This window comes from Lithobates pipiens, unplaced genomic scaffold (genome assembly GCF_037356315.1).
Source record: "Lithobates pipiens isolate NorthernLeopardFrog02 unplaced genomic scaffold, aLitPip1_a1.2 Scaffold_30, whole genome shotgun sequence".
NCBI classification, from domain to species: Eukaryota; Metazoa; Chordata; class Amphibia; order Anura; family Ranidae; genus Lithobates; species Lithobates pipiens.
In genome coordinates, this window is record NW_027507791.1 from 159,852,068 (window position 1) to 159,874,522 (window position 22,455).

A 22,455-nucleotide genomic window follows, 5' to 3' on the forward strand; every position below is an offset into this window, starting at 1 on the left:
ATTGTTAAGGAAAGCTTGGAACCACTTGCCTAGTTCTGGAAAGTTGGTAAGATATGTACTTGGAGTGGGAACAATCAGAGGAACGTTTTAGGCTCCAAGAGAGGACTCAAGTGTAAAATTAAAGGCAGGATTTATGGAGATACTAAGGATGGGAATGTAAATAGAGATGAGCAGATGAACTGAATGAAGGGGATGTACAGCAGTACCCCCCACCACCTTAAGTACATGATCCCAATAGTATGACATTGAGGCTGAGCTAAACATGGGTTTGCAATGTATCCCCAATGTGGGATTGTTTATTTTTGCATTCGAAGAGGTTTTAAGAAGGGGAAGGGTTAAAGTGGATGTAAACCCACTCTCAATTATAAAGTACTGCAATAGTGCTAAACTATAAGAATATACATGCCTCCTGCATGTATCCTTATCTTTCAAATATCTCCCCTTTCTCTATTTGGAGCCCCCAAAAACTCAGAATTCTGTGGGCGGGTCTGTTATCCGGCACTCGGTGGGCAGAGTTGTGACAACAGCAGACTCCCCGCCCGCCTCTATACTCCCCTTGGCCAGAGCGTGCACAGGAGAGGCAGAGCGCACTCTAGGTAAAAGCAGAGAGGCGACAGCTGGGGATGATCGGTGCAGCAGGGACAGATGTGAGCACCGATCTCCCTGCATGGCTTTTTAGCCGACAGCCTTTGGAGGGAGAGGAGGAGAAGCAGCTGATGAAAACCCATGCAGGGAGATCAGTGCTCACAGCTGTACCCTCACTGCACTGATCAACCCTGACTGTCCCCTGTGTCTTCCTCCTCCTCCAGCGTCCGTGTTCTCTTCTACCCTCCCACATCTCTGGTCCCCCTCAGTGTCCTCCTCATCCGAATGCTGTGTCTTCCTCCTCCGGCCCCCCTCGTCCCCCTGCAGCCGGCTTCCCTCCTCTCCAGCGGGCTGGGGGGAGATCTGTCAGGAAGGAGTGAAGAGAAAGTGGCTGGTATGTCATTTCCTGGCCCCTTTCTTTTCTGAATGGGACACAGTGATTGTTCATTACTGATCACTCCTGTATCTTACGTTATATGCTACCTTCATATATTCAAGATACTCCAGACATACTGGAAAGTTTAAAATTACAAGCTGATACTATTATGGTGGCGATTGACATTGAGGTGCTGTATAGTAGCATACTCCACTCCAGGGAATTCAGGTGGTCAGTGAATTTTTGAAGAAAAGTGATCAGGACTTGTGGAGGTATAGCCAATTAATTTTAACTATACTTGAACATATTTTGACCAGAAATGTGTTTGTCTTTGATGGCTCCCACTACCTCCAGGTACAGGGGGTAGCTATGAGTATGTTGTGCCCCCACATATGCCAACTGGCAACTGGTACCTATGGCGGGGGGGACAATCTCTTTCATGAATACACCAAATTTAGTGAATCCATACTACTATAGTATTGATATACTGATGACTGTATACTGTTCTGTATACTGTTCTGTATACTGTTCTGTATACTGTTCTGTATACTGTTCTGTATACTGTTCTGTATACTGTTCTGTATACTGTTCTGAACTGGCAGATTGTCAGAGCTTGAGGAATTTATGTCGGCTCTTAAAGACCATACATTTAGGCCCCTTTCACACAGGGCTGTCCGTATTTAGCATCTGCTTGATCAGTGGGGATCGCTCCATCGATCCCCGCTGAGCCGGCGGATGACAAGTTTGTCTCTGCACTCTGTCAGACCTGTCAGAGAGTCCCCTCTCCCCTCTATCTCTATGGGGGGGGGATTACAGACCGCCTGTCCGTTTTCATCCGATCTGCCAGACAGATGGAAAATAGGTTTTCCATCTGTCTGGATTTTACAGAGCGGATCACCGGGGGGGGGGGGGGGGGGGTAGTTTGGATGTCAGCGGACATGACCCCACTGCTGTATAGAGCTGTATGGAGCTGTATGGAGCGAATGTTCAGATCCGCCTATAAAACTGACAGGTGGATCTGAACGGTCCGCACGTGTGAAAGGGGCCTTGGTTTGAAAATTTACAATAGATTATAGCCTGCAAAAACAAAAAAAAACATTTTTTTTGATATTCAAATTATCAAAGAATGATTGGAACAACATTATAGCAAAAACCTACTGCAGGAAACACCCTGCTTCATTCAGAATGTCTTCAACCTAAACCATTAATATGCAGCATTCCCTTTAGTCAGTATCTCAGGATCCACCGGATATGTTCCAGTGGCCACGCTTTTCAAATCCAGGTAAGGGCCCTGGGAAATAGATTGCTCCAAAAAGGTGTTGCTCCCCTAAAAAAACAAACACAAAAAAACAAAAAACAATCCAATGTGGTTAGGATGATTACCTCATTCAATAGACAACATGCCCATGTTTGACATATTCTTCAAAAGCATTGGTATCTTCTAACCAACGATCTCATTTTGAAAAAATAAAAGATCTCACAGAAGTTACCTCCCATAGAGCTAGATCAATCAGGCACAAGGTCACTAGAAGTCATTTTGAATGCACACACAACTAAGACTTCAAAATGTGCTATTTGGGGTACTTGGAAATACAGAACTTGTGAATTATGTCCATGGATATATGAGAATCAAACCATCTATATTCCCAATGGAAATCTCCATGCAATTCCCCACCATGTCAACTGTCAACCTACTGGTATTGAATATATTAAGTCCGGAGTTTGCGGGGAATTTTATATAGGCAAAACAAACCACCCATTTTGGCGCAGGATTAAAGACCACATATACTATATAAAAATAACTTTCTACACCTATTGGCAGGCATGCTGCTTTGTCTCAAAAATGGGATACAAGCATCTTTAAGTTTGCTGCCTGAGCCCACGTACACACAGTCGGAGATTTTGGCAACCAAATCCGTCGGATTTTGCCCGTCGGATTTAGTCCGACGGATTGTATCCGAAACTGTTGCATACACACGGTCGGGCCAAGTTGGCGAAAAATCCGATCTTTCAGAACGTGATGACGTCATTCCGTTACGATGGGACTACATTCAGGCTAATAGCCAATAGCTTTGATGTAGGAATTTGATCTGAGCATGCGTGGCACTTGGTCCGAAGAAAATGCTCTACACATGATCGGATTAGGTCCGTCCGGCCCAGTTGGTCGGGAAATATTTCCAACATGTTGGAAAATTGGGTCGGACGGAGATTCGGACGGAATCAGTCCGATGCATACCACACACAGTCGGATTATCTGACGACACGGTCCGATGAGACTCATTCCGACAGATTCTCCGACCGTGTGTACAAGGGCTGAGAGCGGTTTATACCAGACCCCAGGAGGTAGGATTTTTTTTAGAACAAATTTGATAAGATCCTATAATGCAAAATGAGGTGGATATATTTATTAAAGGTGACTGCACCATCTGGCCTAAATGAGGCAATTAATTTCAAACCGCATCTGTAATGATCCTTTTTTCCCCCCTTCTTACAGTCACATTTAGTCGTTTTGTACTAAGATTCCTGCCATTAAAGATCTGTTCACACGATTGTATGTACGGTATAAACTCATATTTCTTCGATGGTAGGTTCTTTGGTCTGCCTATATATTTTGCTGACCTTGGAACAATAACATAGGTATATTTAACACCGGCTATGGGGAGGACCTAACTTGTATCACATGCATATGTGTGGACACACAAAATACAATGCATAGTATATGGTATTAAATCAAAAATGCATTTTGTATGCACTGGCTATTGCTAGATATGGAGTAGATAGTATGCAAATGTTAAAACGGTCAAATGTGTATGATTTAGGCTCTAATATGGCAAATGAGGTCTAGTTTCTGCTTCTGGTGGGCGGACATATGCTCCCCATGCATTCATCACTTGATGGGATGTCTGTTAGTCTCCCTCTGCATGCCCCCTGTAGTGATCCGCCCATTAGGGTCCCACTTGGATGTCCATTCACCCGCCCCCACTGGGTGAGACTGGATGTTCCAGAAGTGCGATTGCTGTTCCGCATTGTGCACAATTTTGCGCATGCACGGTCAATGTGGCGCATGCAATGCCTTGGCATCATAGCCCGGCGTCATGCTGGGCGGTGTCGTGGGAGCATAAAAACGCTCCTCTTAACCGCCTGTGCTTTTGTGGCAGACTTGAATCTATACCTGGCAAGCAGATGGCACGGTATTGCCCTCAGATAACCTTTTGGATGAAGTCATGTGACAGTGATGAACACAAGGCACTGGAAATGACATGGGCGAGCTCGCAGCTCGTTTGTTATATGCCTTTTTTATACTTCTTATTCTGAGTACCTTGATTTTACGTTTACTGTTTTGTCTATAAAAATTTGGAAATACTACACCAATCTTTACATCCCCCCATGCACCATTGCGAGATTCATTGGATGCAGACACACCAGGGACAATAGAGGGGCTCAGATTCCAGACTAGAGACACACCAGTGGAGCTTATATGCCATACTGGGAGGCTGCCAATTAACACATTGAGATACAGTATCTCACAAAAGTGAGTACACCCCTCACATTTTTGTAAATATTTTATTATAGCTTAGCTTATATAACAGTGTAAAATTGCTGTCCCCTCAAAATAACTCCACACAGCCATTAATGTCTAAACTGTTGGCAACAAAATTGAGTGAAAATATCCAAATTGGGCCCGAATTATCCATTTTCCCTCTTCGGTGTCATGTGACTCGTTAGTATTACAAGGTCTCAGGTGTGCATGGGGAGCACGTGTGTTAAATTTGGTGTTATCACTCTTACTCTCTCATACTGGTCACTGAAAGTTCAACATGGCACCTCATGGCAAAGAACTCTGAGGATATGAAAAAAAAAAAGAATTGTTGCTCTACATAAATATGGCCTAGGCCAGTGATGTTGAACCTTGGCACTCCAGCTGTTTTGGAACTACATTTCCCATGATGCTCATGCACTCTGCAGTGTAGCCGAGCATCATGGGAAATGTAGTTCCAAAACATCTGGGGTGTCATGGTTCGCCATCACTGGCCTAGGCTATAAGAAGATTGCCAAGACCCTGAAACTGAGGTGCAGCACAGTGGCCAAGACTATACAGCGGTTTAACAGGACAGACTCCACTCAGAACAGGCCTTGCCATGGTCAACCAAAGAAGTTGAGTTCACGTGCTCAGCATCATATCCAGAGGTTGTCTTTGGGAAATAGATGTATGAGTGCTGTCAGCATTGCTGCAGAGATTGTCAGCCTGTCAGTGTTTAGACCATACGCTGCATCAAAATGGTCTGCATGGCTGTCATTCCAAAAGGAAGCCTCTTCTAAAGAAGCACAAGAACCCACAAAATGTTTTCTGAAGACAAGCAGACTAAGGACATGGATTACTGGAACCATGTCCTGTGGTCTGATGAGACCAAGATTGACTTATTTGGTTCAGATGATGTCAAGTTTGTGTGGTGGCAACCAGGTAAAGAGTACAAAGACAAGTGTGTCTTGCCTACAGTCAAGCATGGTGGTGGGATTGTCATGGTCGGGAGATGCACGAGTGCTGCTGGCACTGAGGAGCTACAGTTCATTAAGGAAACCATGAATTGCAACATGTACTGTGACATAATCAAGCAAAGCATGCTCCACTCCTTTTGGAGACTGGGCCGCTGTGCAGTTTTCCAACATGTTAATGACCCCAAACACACCTCCAAGCCTTGCAAAAGAAGCTGAGGGTAAAGGGGATGGACCGGCCAAGCATATATTTCAGACCCAAACCCTATTGAGCACCTGTGGGGCGTCCTCAAAAGGAAGGTATCATGGCATCATGGAGTAGTGGAAGAGGACACCAATGGCAAACTATGAACCTCTGTTGAACTCCATGCACAAGAGGGTTAAGGCAGTGCTGTAAAATAATGGTGGCCACACAAAATAGACACTTTGGGCCCAATTTGGAAATTTTCACTTAGGGGTGTAATCACTTTTGTTGCCAGCGGTTTAGACCTGAAAGGCTGTGTGTGGAGTTATTTTGAGGTGACAGCAAATTTATACTGTTATACAACCTGTACACTCACTACTTTACATTGTAGCAAAGTGTAATTTCTTCAGTGTTGTCACATGAAAAGATATAATAAAATATTTACAAAAATGTGAGGGGTGTACTCATTTCTGTGAGATACTGTATACCTACATGCTGTTACCTTACAGCAGTAAGGTAAAGGTACATCTACACATTACTCTGCACAGGAATCAGGAAGTCACCTATCATCAGCACTTTAAGTCAGAGGATTGTCACCAGCACTTTGTCGTCATTTTATGCTGACACTGCTAATATACAGCCACTTACCTACCTTGCACCTTATATGGACACTACTTATCTTTTTTACTTTCACCTATAAGAACATTTGCAGCATATACCTATGTGGAGGAAACTTTTTTGTATGCTTTTATATGCCGTTTAGGATTTTAACTATTCCTTCAGGATTTATTGCAATAGTAGTGCACCTTTTTGAGCACCGTTTTTTCACGTGCACACCATATGGATATACGGTATTTCCTATCACTGTTCTAGAATCATTAGAGTGTTTGATATACTTTTATTGTCTTTTATTGTCTAATGCCGCGTACACACGATCAGACTATCCGACGGACTTAATCTGGCGGACAAACCGCCTGAAAGTCCGCCAAATTTCCGAACGAGCGGACCTGCCCACACACCGGACTTTTTCCCCACATGGAGGAAAGTCCGTTCATTTTGAACGCGGCTCCAGGTAGCTGGGACTATCAAAAGAAGTCAATGTCGCTGCCTTCGGCAGCGAGACTGACGTGTCGCTGGACCCATCACCTAATATGGGCTTAAGGTCCATACAAGATCCTTATCCGAGCACGCAGCCCAGCAGGTCAGCAAAGGGGGTGGGGACAGGCGAGCCCCCCCCCCCCCGAGCCATACCAGGCCGCGTGCCCTCAACACCCCAAAGCACCTTCTTGTCCCCATGTTGATGAGGACAAGGGCCTCTTCCCAACAACCCTGGCCGTTGGTTGTCGGGGTCTGCGGGCGGGGGGCTTATCGGAATCCAGGAGCCCCCGGATAATGGCCCCCCACCAAAAAGTTTAAATAAAAATTTTAAAAATAATTTATTGCACAGCTCCGGGGGTCTTCTTCCGTCTTGGGGGGGGGTCTTCTCGTCTGACTCCTCCACTATCTTCTGCTAGCTCTTTTACTAGCAGAGGAGCCTGGCTTTCTTCTTCGCCGCCACCTGGGGGGTCTTCTTCCAACTTCGGGAGTCTTGTCCCCCTCTTCGGTTCTTCTTGCCGGGCCTCCACTCCTTCTTCCAGCTCTTTTACTGGCGGTGGCCCGGTCTTCTGTCGCCGCTGTCTTTGCCGCCTTCTGTTCTTCTCTTCTTCTTCCTTGAGATATTGACTTGTCGCTGTCTCTGGCCGTAATGACAGGGATGTGTTGCGTGCCCATTATGATGTCACAGTCCCAGCATCCTCGTCCTGGCTACCTGGAGCCGCGTTCAAAATGAACGGACTTTTCTCTGTGCGGTGAAGTCCGTTCATTTCAAAAGTACGGCAGACTAGCACACACACAGCCGTATTGTCCGCCAGACTCAGTTTTTGAGTCAAAACTATTTTCTAAGTCCGCCGGACTTTTGGGTAAAAAAAAGTCAGCCGGAGCCCACACACGGGCGGATTGTCCGGCGGACTCTGGTACATTTATATATTGGGACATGGCCAGAGATTTTTTCCCTTTCCTTTTACACTGCATCTCCCCTTTATCTTTAGAGAACATGGGAAGGCCTCTTGAAATGCTACAGCATATCTTAATGTCAACTTGGATGTTTTTTTGTGGAGAGGGCAATTGCCTGGCTTTATACTACAAGATATCATTTAAGAACAATACTTATATATTAGTGTATTACAGATTTCCATCTAATAATATACTCGTCTCTGTCTGTCAAGATCTGTTGGTCCCTCTAGAGGTCAGGAATCTCTATAGGAGATCGGAAATGCACCTTGATGTATGGATACCTGACTGATCTGTTGATGCCTGCTTTATGTGTTTGCACTGTTGGATTCTAAATGGCATTTTTTTTTTTATCTTGGTAAGGAATTACTAGGCTTCTACCATTATAGTTCAGAAAAAATATTGGAGGAGCTTCAGCCCCCCCTAGACGTTCAGTGGCATATACAACTCTCCGCCATATTGTTTGCGAATGGCAATGGTATGTTGCACTATATAAAAAAGAAAAAAAGTCTCCTGTATGGAGAATAAATGGATATGGATTTCTATTATTTTTAGCAGAGTATTATACTCCAAGTTGGTGCTAAGGAAGCTATTCAATCAGCGAAATGCGTTGACCAGCGAATAAAATAAAAAAAATCTCCACTCTAAGTTTGGAGTACAAGTACATCAGTAGGAGGTGTTTGTACAGTGGTCCCAAGTGGGACCTTTGTATTATATTGTGGTATATCTTTTTAATTTCAATGAATTACTAACACGTTGTGTTAAATAAAGATTGACTTTTTTTTTATAAACTGAATTCTGTCTCATGTGGGTGCTAGTAAAGTAAATTATCCGCAGGACTGGTTCCTGCAAATTGTGCATATACTAGTGAATTTGGATGTGGCACAGGCAGAGGTCTTCTTACTCGTTTTCTTCAGCAGAAACAAGGCAGAAATGTCCAATAGATCAGAGTGTGCTTGGATATTGATCCTAGGTAGCTTAGCAAGAAGAGAAAGACATCGACAGACAGAGCACCGGTCCTGTATTCAGATCCAGGGCCCGACAGTAAGAATTTTTTTAACATTATATATTCATTTTACTTGTTTGTTTTGAAGTCTGAATACATACCATGCAAAATATAATGTGATCGCCAAATTCAACTCTGTTCTTCTCCAAAATTATTTCAAGAATTTTTCCTGTGTATAAGAGCCATGAGAATGCTAATAATATTTCCCTGCTGCCTTCTGTGCCATCATCTGCGAGTTCATAAAAAGCGGGTCTGCCATAGCCTTGAATCTGCAGTAAACTTTTAACATATCTAATTTCGTTTCCTGAAAAAAGAAAAAATGTTTTTGGTATGTTAAAGCACTGTGTTTCAAACATTTAAAAGCTGCAGTATCCAGTATAAAACTTTAAGTTATATACCTTCAAATAGAACTATAGGCAAAATTTTGGATAGAGTAATAGAGGGTATAACTCATCAGATTGTTCTCCGACATCTGTGTCCCATTGCAGAGATTTCCCTTCACTTCCTGTCCCACAGCAAAGCAGGAAGTGAGGAAATCCCTGCAAAATTAAATTCCTTGAAGACCCCCAGGGTCTCTAGTGTCCCCATCTGCAGATTTTCCCAGTATTAATTTTCTGGGGACAACACAAAATTTAGGATTTTCTTTTACTTTCAATAATGGCAAACAGGACAAATAGAGAGGGTGAATCTTAACGGGGCACAGACAGCAATAAAAACTGACAAAAAAAAAAGAAAAAATGTAAGAAGGTCACGTGAGCATTCAGGCTTCATTTTCATCAACCTCCTCATTGTATTCACGTCCATAGCAAGAGTGAAAAATCATGACATTTTGCGGCTATCATCTGTATCCTATTTTTCTGACAGATTCCATGGAAGATTATGTTTGGGTAGTCCCACCCTTGCTCCTACCCCATAGGACGCCATTTTCAGGCTGACCCAGAGGCCATGTTCCTTTTTTTTGTCCTCCTCACTCATTAGGACCATTTTGTATGAAGTTTTCCTAACTTTTGGGGGCTGGGTCTCATGCGGGACAGCTGTGCGGATGTCAGGGGCCTCCTGTATTATCCAGAAGTCTTCCAGGATGGCTCGAGTGGTCACTGACTCTCCAGCCATCAGCGGGGTGGTGAAACATCATGGCACACATATGCAGAGAATCTATGCCGGAGAGTGGGCTCAGCCATTGGCGAATGTTTACATTGGCTGGATGCCAAACTAAAAGTGGATGGCCGTTAAGGGTGCCCAACACAGATCTAGCGCTGCTTTTCTTCCTCTGGGATCCGGAATGCCCTGCGTATACATCAATTGCCCTGTGGAAGAAGAGGTCCAGGTTACGGGGGTAGGTTTAGCTTCAGGTCAGTAAAAAGGACCAGACGCCATGCGGGCTGCTAGGGAGTAACTCTACGTATGTTAAAAAAATAAAAAATAAAAAGTATAATTATATAATATATATATATATATACACACACACATACAGTGGGCGAGAAAGTATTTGATACACTGCCGATTTTGCAGGTTTTCCTACTTACAAAACATGTAGAGGTCTGTAATTTTAGGTGCTCTTCAACTGTGAGAGACGGAATCTTAAAAAAAATAAAATAAAATCTAAGTTGTGTGATTTAAAAAAAATTGTATTTGCATTTTATCGCATGACATAAGTATTTGCTCACCTACCAACCAGTAAGAATTCCAGCTCTCACAAACCTGTTATTTTTTCTTTAACCACTTTCAGACCGGACCATTTTGCTGGCTTAACACAAGACCACTTTTTGCGATTCGGCACTGCATCGCTTTAATTGACAATTGCGCGGTTGTGCGACGTGGCTCCCAAACAAAATTGACATCCTTTTTTCCCACAAATAGAGCTTTATTTTGGTGGTATGTGATCACCCCTGCAGTTTTTATTTTTTGCACTATAAACAAAAAAAGAGCAGCAATTTTGAAAAAAAATTTTTTTTGCTATAATAAATATCCCCCAAAAATATTTTTAAAAAAAATGCCTCTCAGTTTAGGCCAATCCGTATTTTTCTACATATTTTTGGTAAAAAAATAAAAATAAAATCACAATAAGCGATTATTGGTTTGTGCAAAATTTATAGCGTTTACAAAATAGGGGATAGTGTTACAGCATTTTTAATTAATATTTTTTTTACTAGTAATGGCGGTGATCAGCAATTTTTGTTGTGAATGCGACATTATGGCAGACACATCGGACACATTTTTGGTACCATTGTCATTTATACAGAAATCTGTGCTATACAAATACACAGATTCCTGTGTAAATGACACTGGCAGTGAAGGGGTTAACCAGGGGGTGGCAGTGTAGGGGTTAAGTGTGTCCTAGGGGTGTTTTACTAACTGTGGGGGGTGTGGCTGTGTGTTATGCTGCGTACACACGGTCGAACTGTTTGACGTACTTAGTCCGTCATACAATCCGGCGTATTTTCCACTGAACGGACTTGACCACACACGGATACCCAAACAGTCAGACGAAAGCTTGCGCGATGACGTACAGCACGTATGATGGGACTAGAAATAGGAAGTCCAAGACACAGCAAAGCCCTGTAAATCCTTTCTGGGCATGCGCCATTCTTAGTCTGTCGGACTAGCATACTGACGACCGTATTGTCCGCTGAAACCAAAGTACGACGGACAGATTTTTGGAAAAACCGAAATTCTTAGTACTCCGGACTGCACGCTGAAAAAGTCCGCTGAAGCCCACACACGAGCGGATTGTCCTCTGAAATGTGTTTCAACGGACTAAGTACGTCAAACAGTTTGACCGTGTGTACGCGGCATAAGTGAACACTGATCTCTGCTCCAATCACAGGGAGCAGAGATCAGTGTCACTTGTTGCTAGGCAGAACCGGGAGATGGTGTTTACTTTCGCATCTCCCCATTCAGCCTCCCCGCGAGATGATTGCGGGTATCCCTGCTGCGATCGAGTCCGGATTCACGGGGGTCCTGGCCGCGGCGCGCACTCGATGGCACGGCGCCAATTTTAAATGGACGTACCTGTATGCCAATTTGCCTGTCCGTGCCATTCTGCCGCCGTACACCGGTCGGGAAGTGGTTATGAAGCCTTTTGTTAATAAATGCAATTATAATCCATTAAGTGGCCACCGCTGTATGCGTTTTTTTTTTATACATGCAGCCTCATACCTATATTTTTAGCGTGTGTGTGTGTGTGTGTAACTGTATATGCCGCTCATGTGACTGCCCGGTCCAGCTCGCCTCTCTCGTCTCTCCTGACGTCAGCCCGCCTCTCTTCTGATCTGATAGCTACAGTCGGTGGGCGGGGCTGAGAACTCCCACTGACGTCAGGAGAGACGAGAGACGTGAGACAGATGAGAGAGGAGGGCCTGACCGAGCAGTCACATGAGCTGCATATACAGTTATACACGCACACACTAAGAAACGAGGTATGAAGCTGCATATACTGTAACTTTTACAATGCACATACAGCGGTGGTCACTTAATGATGGATTATAATTACATTTATTACCACACAGGTATTTTTTAACAGCAGTATGTACAAATGTGTTTGTACTCTGCTTACACTGGCTCCTGCACGTGCTCTGTGCTGACATTCCTCCTCCCCCCAGCCCTGTGAAGTTTCCTGTACTTCACAGGGCTGTTTTCAGTTGGGATTCTAATCCCTCCAGCCATTTGTGTGAATTCCTGTAACCTGTAGTGCACGGGATTAGTGCACTCTGTAAAGCGTTTTTTAGTTTATTAAAAGTCAGCAGGTACAAAAAGTGTAGCTGCTGACTTTTAATAATCAGACAGACATTCACCTGTCCCACAGTCCAGCGATGTGACTGCACGGAGCCCCGCTCCTCTCCCCCTCCTCTCCTCCGCGCCGTCATATCTACTGTGGGCAGTGACACCCGCCCCTGACAGCTTGCAGCTTCGCGGTCAGGCACGCACTGCGCTCTGCCATTGCTGGCAGGGAGGGGCCGCCTAGTAAATTTTTTGTTTATTAAAAGTCAGCAGCTACAAAAAAAAGTGCATATTCTGACTTTTAATAAAAAGACACTCACCCGTCCCACAATCGAGCGATGTGGCCACCCAGACCTGTCACTGAGTTGTCAATACTACTGTGGGCATCCGGCTGTGACAGTTTGCACTTCACAGCCGGGTGCACATGTCTTACTGTGCTGTCCTTCACAGCCAGGCAATCTTCTGGGACCTGTGATGTGTCCCAGAAGATTGTAGGGAGGAAGGGCCGCTCAAGCAGCCCAAGCAGAAGTGGGAACACTTCAGTAATTGTTATGCATCATGATGCATTGCGGAATCGAATCTTGACCAGATAATCGTAATCTAATCAAATTGTGAGACCAGTGAACATGCGCACCCCTAATACACACACACACACACACACACGCCTCTCACATTTTTGTAAATATTTTTATTATATATCTTTTTATGTAAACACTGAAGAAATTACACTTTGATACAACATAAGGTAGTGAGTGTACCGCTTGTATAACCGTGTAAATATGCTGTCCCCTCAAAATAACCCAACACAACAGTCATTAATGTCTGAACGGCTGGCAACAAAAGTGAGTTTGCCCCTAAAGTGAAAACGTCCAAATTGGGCCCAAAGTGTCAATATATTATGTGGCCACCATTATCGCCAGCACTGCCTTAAAGAGGAGGGCCGTTTAAAAAAAAAAAAAATTAAAAATCAGCAGCTGCAAACACTGCAGCTGCTGACTTAATAAGCACACTTACCTGTCCAGGGCGCCCGCAATGTCGGCCGCCCGAGGCCGACCCGTCTCGGCTCTCGGGTCCCGGCACCGCCATTCCTTCTAAGGGAAACAGGCAGTGGAGCCTTACGGCTTCACTGCCCGTTTCCTACTGCGCATGCGCGAGTCGCGCAGCGCTTTGTGAATGGGACGCGCTTTGTGAATGGGACACACAGTTCCCAGAACACAGCGTGACCCATTACCCAGAAGACAACGTAACGAGGAGAGAAGAAAGAAGATCTCCACGGAGGAGGAAGAGGAAGATTAGGATCATGTGCCTAGCAACAGGCATTTTTTGTAATTTTTAATATATTTTTTTTTTCAGGGTGGCCCTCCACTTTAACCCTCTAGGGCATGGAGTTCACAGTTTGCCACTGGAGTCCTCTTCCACTCCATGATGACATCACAGAGCTGGTGGATGTTAGAGACCTTGTGCTCCTCCACCTTCTGTTTAAAGATGCCCACAGATGCTCAAAAAGGGTTTAGGTCTGGAGACATGCTTGGCCAGTTCATCACCTTTACCCTTAGCTTCTTTTGCAAGGCAGTGGTAGTCTTGGAGGTGTTTGGGGTCATTATGTTGCAATACTGTCCTACGGCCCAGTCTCCAAAGGGAGGGGATCATGCTCTGCTTTAGTATGACAAAGTACATGTTGCCATTCATGGTTCCCTCAATGAACTGTAGCTCCACAGCGACGGCAGCACTCATGCAACCCCAGACCATGAAACTCCCACTACCATGCTTGACTGTAGGCAAGACACACTTGTCTTTGTACTCCTCACCTGGTTGCCACCACACATGCTTGACACCATCTGAACTAAATAAGTTTATCTCGTCTCATCAGACCACAGGACATGGTTCCAATAATCCATGTCCATAGTCTGCTTGTCTTTAGCAAAGGGTTTGTGAGCTTTCTTGTGCATTATCTTTAGAAGAGGCTTCCTTCTGGGACAACAGCCATGCAGACCAATTTGATGCAATGTGCGGTGTATGGTCTGAGCACTGACAGGCTGACCCCCCCATCCCTTCAACCTCTGCAGCAATGCTGGCAGCACTCGTACATCTATTACCTAAAGACAACCTCTGGATATGACGCGGAGCTCGTGCACGCAACTACTTTGGTCACCCATGGTCGCCCTGTCTTGTTAAACCACTGTATGATCTTGGCTACCTTTCTGCAGCTAAGTTTTAGGGTCTTGGCAATCTTCATGTAGAGCAAAAATAAATTTTTTTCAGATGCCATGTTGAACTTTCAGTGTTCAGTATGAGGGAGAGAGCAATAACAACAAATTTAACACACCTGCTCCCCATTCACACTTGAGACCTTGTAACACAAATGAACCACATGACACTGGGAGGGAAAATGGCTAATGGCTAATTTTCAGTTAGGTGTGTACACACTTTTGTTGTCAGTGGAGACATTAATGGCTGTGTTTTGACTTATTTTGGAGGGGACAGCAAATTTATACTGTTATACAAGCTCTACACTCACTGTTTTGCATAGCAGCAAAGTGTAATTTCTTCAATGTTGTCACATGAAAAGATATAATAAAATATGTACAAAAATGTGAGGCGTGTACTCACTTTTGTGAGATAGATAGATATCTCCTCAAAATGAAAACGTATGGCGAGGACTATGCTCTGAGTGATCAATGTGCATAGCAGCATTTTATTCTGGTGCAGTTTCCTAGCTTTGCCTTTTTTCTGTCCTGAGCAGCAAATTTGTTTCCACCCTAAAGTGGAACTTCCGCTGATCGGAACCCTCCCCCCCTCCGGTGTCACAATTGGCACCTTTCAGGGGGAAGGGGGGTGGAGATACCTGTCAGACAGGTATTTACACCCACTTCCGGGCATAGACTCCCGTGGGAGTCTGTCATTTCCTGTCCTGCCGCGCTGTCTGCTGGGAGACACACGGGTCCCAGAGACAGCGTGGACAATTCCAATTGCGCTGCGCGACTCGCGCATGCGCAGTAGGGAACCGGGAAGTGAAGCAGAATCGCTTCACTTCCTGATTCCCTCACCTAGAATAGTGGCGGCAGCAGCTGAGAGCCGAGCGATCGATCGCCTCGGCTGCCGGCATCGCTGGACCCCGGGACAGGTGAGTGTCCATTTATTAAAAGTCAGTCGCTGTAGTATTTATAGCTGCTGGCTTTTAATATTTTTTTTTGTAGGTGGAATCCCTCTTTAAGCAAGCCTGGCTTTCTCATTAATCCCCTACTAGATTTGGTGCTCTGATGTGAGAGGTCTGCAGTGTCTGTATTCCTTTAGTAGTTAACTCCTTAGGGTTTTTTCACAGCGACCAATGGGTTTCCACAGGTAGTTAAGACACTCTAAAAGGAGTCTGCTACCACTCTCCCTGTGCAAGGATTCTCTACTCTGACAATGTCAAGCTTTTTCCTTACAGGATTACCAGTCAACTGACCAATTTAACCCTCGTCAAACAATTACTGAAAGTAGGATATGCTATAAGCAGGTTTTACACCTTCCTTTTGTAAGGCTATTAGGATGCCTAAAATGTAAGGGGTACCTGCAATGCAAGTATTTTAGCACTTCCAAAAGGAGTGTATTGCCTCCTAGCGCTCCCCCCCCCAATTATGTTTAAGCTAGAAGCAGAAGGTGGCAGCGGCGGCGACAGAAGACTGGGCCAATGCAAGTTAAAGAGCTGGAAGAAGAAAACGGAGGCCCGGCAAGAAAAGAAGAACCAAAGAGCGGGACAAGACCCCCGAAGTCAGAAGAAGACCCCCGGACGGCAGCGAAGAAGAAAGCCGGGCTCCTCCGCTAGTAAAAGAGCTAACAAAAGAGCAGAAGATAGCAGAGGAGTCCGGCGAGAAGACCCCCGAAGAAGTTAGAAGAGAAGACCCCCGGAGCTGTCTAATAAAGTATTTAAAAAATCGGTGTTGTGTTATTTAATGTACACTTTTTTTCCCCAGGTGAACCCCATGTTGAGGGCACGTGGCCTGGTACGGCTCGGCGGGGGGGGGGGGCGCTCGCTCGTCCCCACCCCCTTTCCTGACCGGCTGGGCTGCGTGCTCAGATAAGGGTCTGCTATGGACTTTGGGGGGACCCTCACACCGTTTTTTTGACGTAGGGGTTCCCCTTTAAATCAATACCAGGTGACGGGGCTAGCGAGGTGTCAATCTCGCTGATGGAGGCAGCGACATTCACTTCCTTCACTAGTTCCGTCTACCTGGAGCCACGTTCAAAATGAACGGACTTTTCTCCATGTGTGGGCAAGTCCGTTCATTTCAAAAGGACAATTTTGAGTCAAAACTTCCTGGGAACAAAAAGTCCGCTGGAGCCCACACATGGGCGGATTGTCCGGCGGACTCTGATCCACCGGACCAAGTCCGCCAGATAATCCGATCGTGTGTACGCGGTATAAGTGAATAGCTATAAATCCTACAAATGGACTTGAATAAAGCTTGTTCACTTTGGACCGATTTGTTATCCTTTGCTTCAGTCCTCTGGTCAGGTACATTCTGGACTTTAACTGATCCTAAAGCTTTCTTAGAGGGCAGATCTATGCAGTCCTGGTCATATCCAATGTCTCATGAGTAGACTATCCATTACTCATCCAATACTTTGATGGGGGGCTGCATCTGAGACTCTCTAGGTGGGATTTTCTACTTGCTCTAGGCGTCCTTGCTGGCTCCAGATGAGATCTATTTGCAGTCAAGCTTGGGTAAAGACTGAGTTATGAAGACATGCACTCTAAGGGCTCTCTCTTCAGCCAGAAAGTTTGCCAAGATCAAAGCTTTAGGCTAGGAAGGATCCTTACGGCTCCAGGTGGGTTCCCCTTCAGGCCAGTTGGAGTAAAAATTGAGCCATGATGTCCATCTCTCAAGGGCTAAATCCTCAGCAGGAAGCTTGGCCAGAATGAGGGCCTTTAAGGCCCCTTTACAGCTTGCAGCTCCAGGTGGAATCCTTCAGTCCAGTTTTCAGTAAAGTCTCAGTCATGAAGGCAGCCTTTCTATGGGTTTATTTTTTCCTCTGGAGGTTTTCCGGGATCTGGGCCTTGTGCCAAGAGGGATCCTTGTGGCTTTCTGCCCAGTACGGGTAGTGTTTATATCCATACTGAGTATCAATCTGAGGTGGCTTTGGCATTCTATGAGAAAAAAAAAAAGGGAGGTTTGTTGCTCCAATATGCAGGACCACCAAGGATAACTGGCTCCATGCCATAGATATTAGGATATGGGATACGTCAAGCATGCTTGCAAGCTACAGCTTTGCTCAGAGTTTAAGGACATATTTGTCACTCTCTCTAGCAGTGCCAGCAGGATGGCGATATCATCCAGAATCATCGCTGGATGGGTCATGCCAGGCTAGCTTGCAGCCTTGCCTGTGGTTGCATCAGCTGCGCTCTGCTGGGCTCCAGGGAAGTCCTTTAAAGCCAGGACCTAGAGTGAAAGCCTAAACCAAAAATCAGATGAGATTCCGGGCCAGTGCCAGATAGAGGCCTGGAGGGAGACCCAGGTGGAGGATCGGATACCAGGCGCAGTGGAGTGCAAAGTACCTACCCTCCTATCTCAACTGAGTATTTGGGAAATGGCCTTAGGAATAGGGAGACCCTGGCCGCATACAGGAACCGAGTGGCAGCCCGGAGGAAAGGTTGGCCAAGTTGCATATTGAATAATTAAAATAAAAATAAATAAAGTTTCCTGTGAGAAAGTATGGGGCAATAAACTGCAGCTATACCGGTGAGCGGTAAGCAGCTTGGAAGACAAGGTGAAGCGGGAAACCATGATAGTTGCAGCTTTAAAAAGCACAAGCAGTCCATATAAAGAAAAGTATTCTAATGAAGCTCGCTTTATGGCTATGCGTAGAGGTATTGCAAGCGCTGATGTATCAGCAGTTGAAATCCAGGGAGGTTCATCCTAGCATATTGAAGCAATGGAGGAGATCGCTGCATAAGTCAGTCGACGTGCTGACAGTTCATTGCAAGCTAGTGTGTCATCTGCAATATCCCACACCATCTTTGTGGGAGCCCAGCCAGATCCTTCTGCAGCAGGAAGGAGAGGGTGAAGAACAAGAGGGGTACACAGGTGCCCTGGAGGTGATCAAGCAAATAGAATGTTTTTTTTTGGGGGGGGGGGGGGCGGGAGGAACCTCAGATGAGGATGCAGATGACAGATGGCTCAAGTAAAGCCTAGGGTATTTGACAATTTGGCATAGCACAATCCATCCTCTGCCTTCATAAGAAGAGACCGGATTGTCATCTTCTTCATAAGAAGAGACCGGATTGTCATCTTCTACCAGCCAGTACAGCCATTGTGGCTAAAGGGCCACTTTTCCTCCTCATGCCGGTCCAGAGTTGCTCTCTGTGCCAGAGCACAGATCATCAAGCTAGGGTGCAATTAGATGCAATTAATGCAATGCATTAGGGCACCCCTATAGCCAGTGCCCAGCGGCATTGCATAATCAGGCCATAGATCAGGAAGAGATTTACAGAATGGACATGGAGAATGTGGGTTTAGTCCAGGTCTTGTCTTTGGTTCCTCCTGCAGTCCCGATCCAAGTAGTGACCCCAGCCTCAGTGTGTTTCAATGCCTGTACCGGATCCCGTGTTAGTGCCCAAGTTTGTGTCACTTCTGTATCTGAGGCTACCATGTCATCCAGTGTGTCTCTCCATGTGTCCAAATCTCTGGTGTCTAAAGTCCTTGACAACCTCGCTGTCTGCTTCACCTTCTGTGTCTAGTCAAATGTCAGTGATTAGGTCTACCCCTCCTCTTGTGTCCAAGTTAGTTCCCCGTGTGTGTATTGTTCCCATAGATAAATCTAAACTGGCCGAGTCAGTGAGAGGTGCCGACATTGCGCCAGCCCCTGTTAAGGGTTCTGGTCTATTAGGAAGGAAGGAGGTTGATAAGGGAGGGAGAAGAAGGGTAGGGTTGAGGATCCAGTTCCTATGAGTGAGGTGCCCACCTCCTCAGAGGCAGAAGGAGGTTGGAAGGTGGTTGGGAGGTTGAGGGGAAAAGAGGAGGAACAGGGTGGTTTTGTCCTTGGATACCTCCAATTGCTCTTTGGATATAGATATATCCCTAGGTAACAAGTTTGGGACTCGGTCTGATAATGGGGAGGATTCACCTGATTCCCTATCACAGATAGACGAAGATGATGAGGATGTGGAGAAACCCCATAAAAGGTCGGGGTCTCCAGTAGATGAAGAGGATAATCAGGCTAAGAAACACCCACCTCAATCGTCTTAATGGCAGTTCCCACTCCACTAAAAGTGGTAAACATGAATGGTGCCAGCTTAAAGTCAGTAAGAGCTCGTAGTGTGGCCTTATATTTTGCTCAGTGAAACTGATACTGGATGTTTAATTTGTGCAGGAGACTCAGCTGAATAGCCTTGCTGATATACATCTGGCAAAGAGGGTGTGGAGGCACAGCCCGTCCTTCTGGTCTCTTTAAGCGGAGCTTTATAGTGGGGTTGCAGTCCATTTTATTGAGGTGGAGATTGGAAGGTGTATGGTCCCAAATGTCTCTGAAGGGGCGCGATCTGCAAATAATAAATATTTATGGCCCACTGTCTAAGTGACAGGCTGGGATATGATAGCTTATTACTTAATACAATAGCCAGGGAAGCAGGTCTGGAGGATTGGCATATTAAGCGCTGCCCAGACAGTACAGGTTACACATAAGAGAAGCAGTTGTAAGCAAAATAGACAGGTTTTTTTAAAGGGCGATTCTGCCTTCTTGACTCCTGCCTGTCTGGCAGTGGAGTTCTCTGACCACCTTATGCTGTCTGTTATTCTCAATGCGGATGAATTTGGCTCTGCTGGAAGACGAGATGGTAAGACAATCCTTTGAAGATTTTTCAGGCTCAGGTAACCATCCTGGATTTCTGTAGCGGTAAGTAGGAGTGGTGAGAGCTTACCAAAAGCTGGATCAAGGCTGTATACATACATTGCTTACTGTAATATGGGTCTAGCTCAGTGGTAGATGTGTTTTAAAAGAGTTCACAGCCAAAGCGAACTTCAGTTTAAGGGAGTGGTAGCCCACTTTTATTGAAAGTAACAAAAATGAAGGTTCATACACACATTTATTGTCCCCACATGGGTTCTTCTCCAGCAGAATTGCACCAAATGAAAAATGCCAATCCACCTGGCTCTTAAGGCTCACTCAGCCTTGGGCATAGTACCTTGCTGCACAGGCCCACTCCTGGCCTCTAGGAAGGGGTTCAACTGACACTCCAGGCTTTCACACTCCAAGACATATGGTCCCCAGTTGTCTCTTCCAGTTGTCTCTTCCAGTTGTCTCTTCCAGTTGTCTCTTCCAGTTGTCTCTTCCAGTTGTCTCTTCCAGTTGTCTCAGCTATGGTCTCGCAGACTCTCTCAGCTGGCCCAACTCTCTCAGTCCACTGACCTGGAACCTCTCCCACATGGAGTGCCATCTTAAGGCTATTGCCTGGGTTCTTAAACGGTAGCACACCTCCCTCCTGGCTGCAGCAACTGCTCCCACACCAATTCTCCTGAGCTATGTTCAGATTTTCCTTATAATGAGTGTGTGCACCTGGACACACACAACCTGCAGAACTTCTGGAAAGCCCGGACACAAGACTGAAGACTCCATCCCTCCCAGTGCTCTTTGAAGTCTTCAAGTTTCCAGTCCCAATCCAGACTTACAGAATACAGAGAAGACTTAAAGCATAGTTTTCTCTGCTCACCAATATTCTACTGGAACTTCTCAAACTGCCTCTGAGAGTCCTGTGTCCAATTTTACACTCATTTTCACAGAGACAGTGGCTCTCACTCTTACACTACCAATGGCTGCGGAGAAAACTTGAAGGTCTTGTTTCGAGCGGTGGAGATTCAGGGGCAATCGCTGAGGCAAAGCTTCTCCTTAGAAAGTATCAGTATGACCGCCACACTTCTTTGATTCTGGAAAGAGATTACACGACGTATCACTCACCTGACCCTTACCAGAACTACGGATCTTTTGGAGGAGAAGTTCTTTAATTGGGCAGAGATATCAAGTTTCCTGGACTCTACACCAGGTCTGGGAAACGATCTTCCGCTGGCAAGTTTGACAGGGGATATCACAGTGAAAGAGGTATTCAAAGTTATTGATGGTCTGGCCATTAATAAGACACCTGGGCCAAATGGTTTGACAGCTGAATTTTATAAGTCCTTTAAGTCGAGCTTGGCACCTTATCTTGCGTAGCTATTTAATGGCTGTGCAAGAGGGTTTGCTCCCTCCATGAGACAATCTGATGTGATTTTGTTGTCAAAAGGCAAAGATCCCTCTATGATTGAGAATTGATGCCACATTGGCATTCTCAATGTCGATAGGAAGATTCTGGCAAAGATCATTTTTCTGATTAGTTAGTGGCAGATGAGTTGCTTTCTCATCAGCAGCACCATTCGGTCCAGGGCAAAAGCACTTTCTCAGAGGTGTTAGCTGTTCAGGAGGCTCTGGAGCATTGTAGGACTGAGGGCTAGGGAAAGTATTTGCTGGCCTTGGTCAGGCGAAGGCTTTTGAGTGAGTCAATAGCTTCTTGACAAGTATACAAGTATGGCCTAGGAGGAGGCTTCATTGGATGGCTTAAAACTTTGTATAGATCGGCAGAGAGATTCATGCTTGCTAATGGTTGGGTTGGGCAGGCCTTAGGGGTTAGTTCGGGGGTGTCCTTTGAGCACCTTGCTATATGTGATCGCGATTGACCCCTTTCTTTAGAAGGCAATAAAGCGGGCCATTGGGGGCGCATGCGTGGTGCGAAACTGGGAAGTCACTTCTGAGCGGAGCTCCGACACAGCGGGACGCGATCACCCTCCCCGAGGCCGGTAAACCCCACGAAATCGTCTTCAAACCTACCTGCACCCTGGGGGAAAGTCCGGTGTATGCCGTCCTCCAGGTCCCACCATGGGAAACCAGCGCAAAGGTCCCTCATGAACTATCTTCTCAGGGTCTGTGAGATGGCAGGGAAATCCCAAGATGGCTCCGAGCACTGGCAGGCTCCAGCTCCAGCATGCAGCCCAGCGGCCCCTCCGATCTACTCATCTGGTGAAAGCGAGTACC

The 22,455-nt window shown here is 45.7% G+C and overlaps 1 protein-coding gene across 2 annotated transcripts in view; it reads right to left on the reverse strand.

The window, feature by feature from the left end:
* TEDC1 (tubulin epsilon and delta complex 1) overlaps positions 1–22,455 on the reverse strand; it is a 427,923-nt gene that overhangs the window by 327,179 nt on the left and 78,289 nt on the right. For both annotated transcript variants that reach the window (XM_077465033.1, XM_077465034.1), the window contains one exon: positions 8,796–8,998. In XM_077465033.1, coding sequence (XP_077321159.1) covers positions 8,796–8,998 — 203 coding nt within the window. The remainder of the gene's footprint in view (positions 1–8,795; positions 8,999–22,455) is intronic.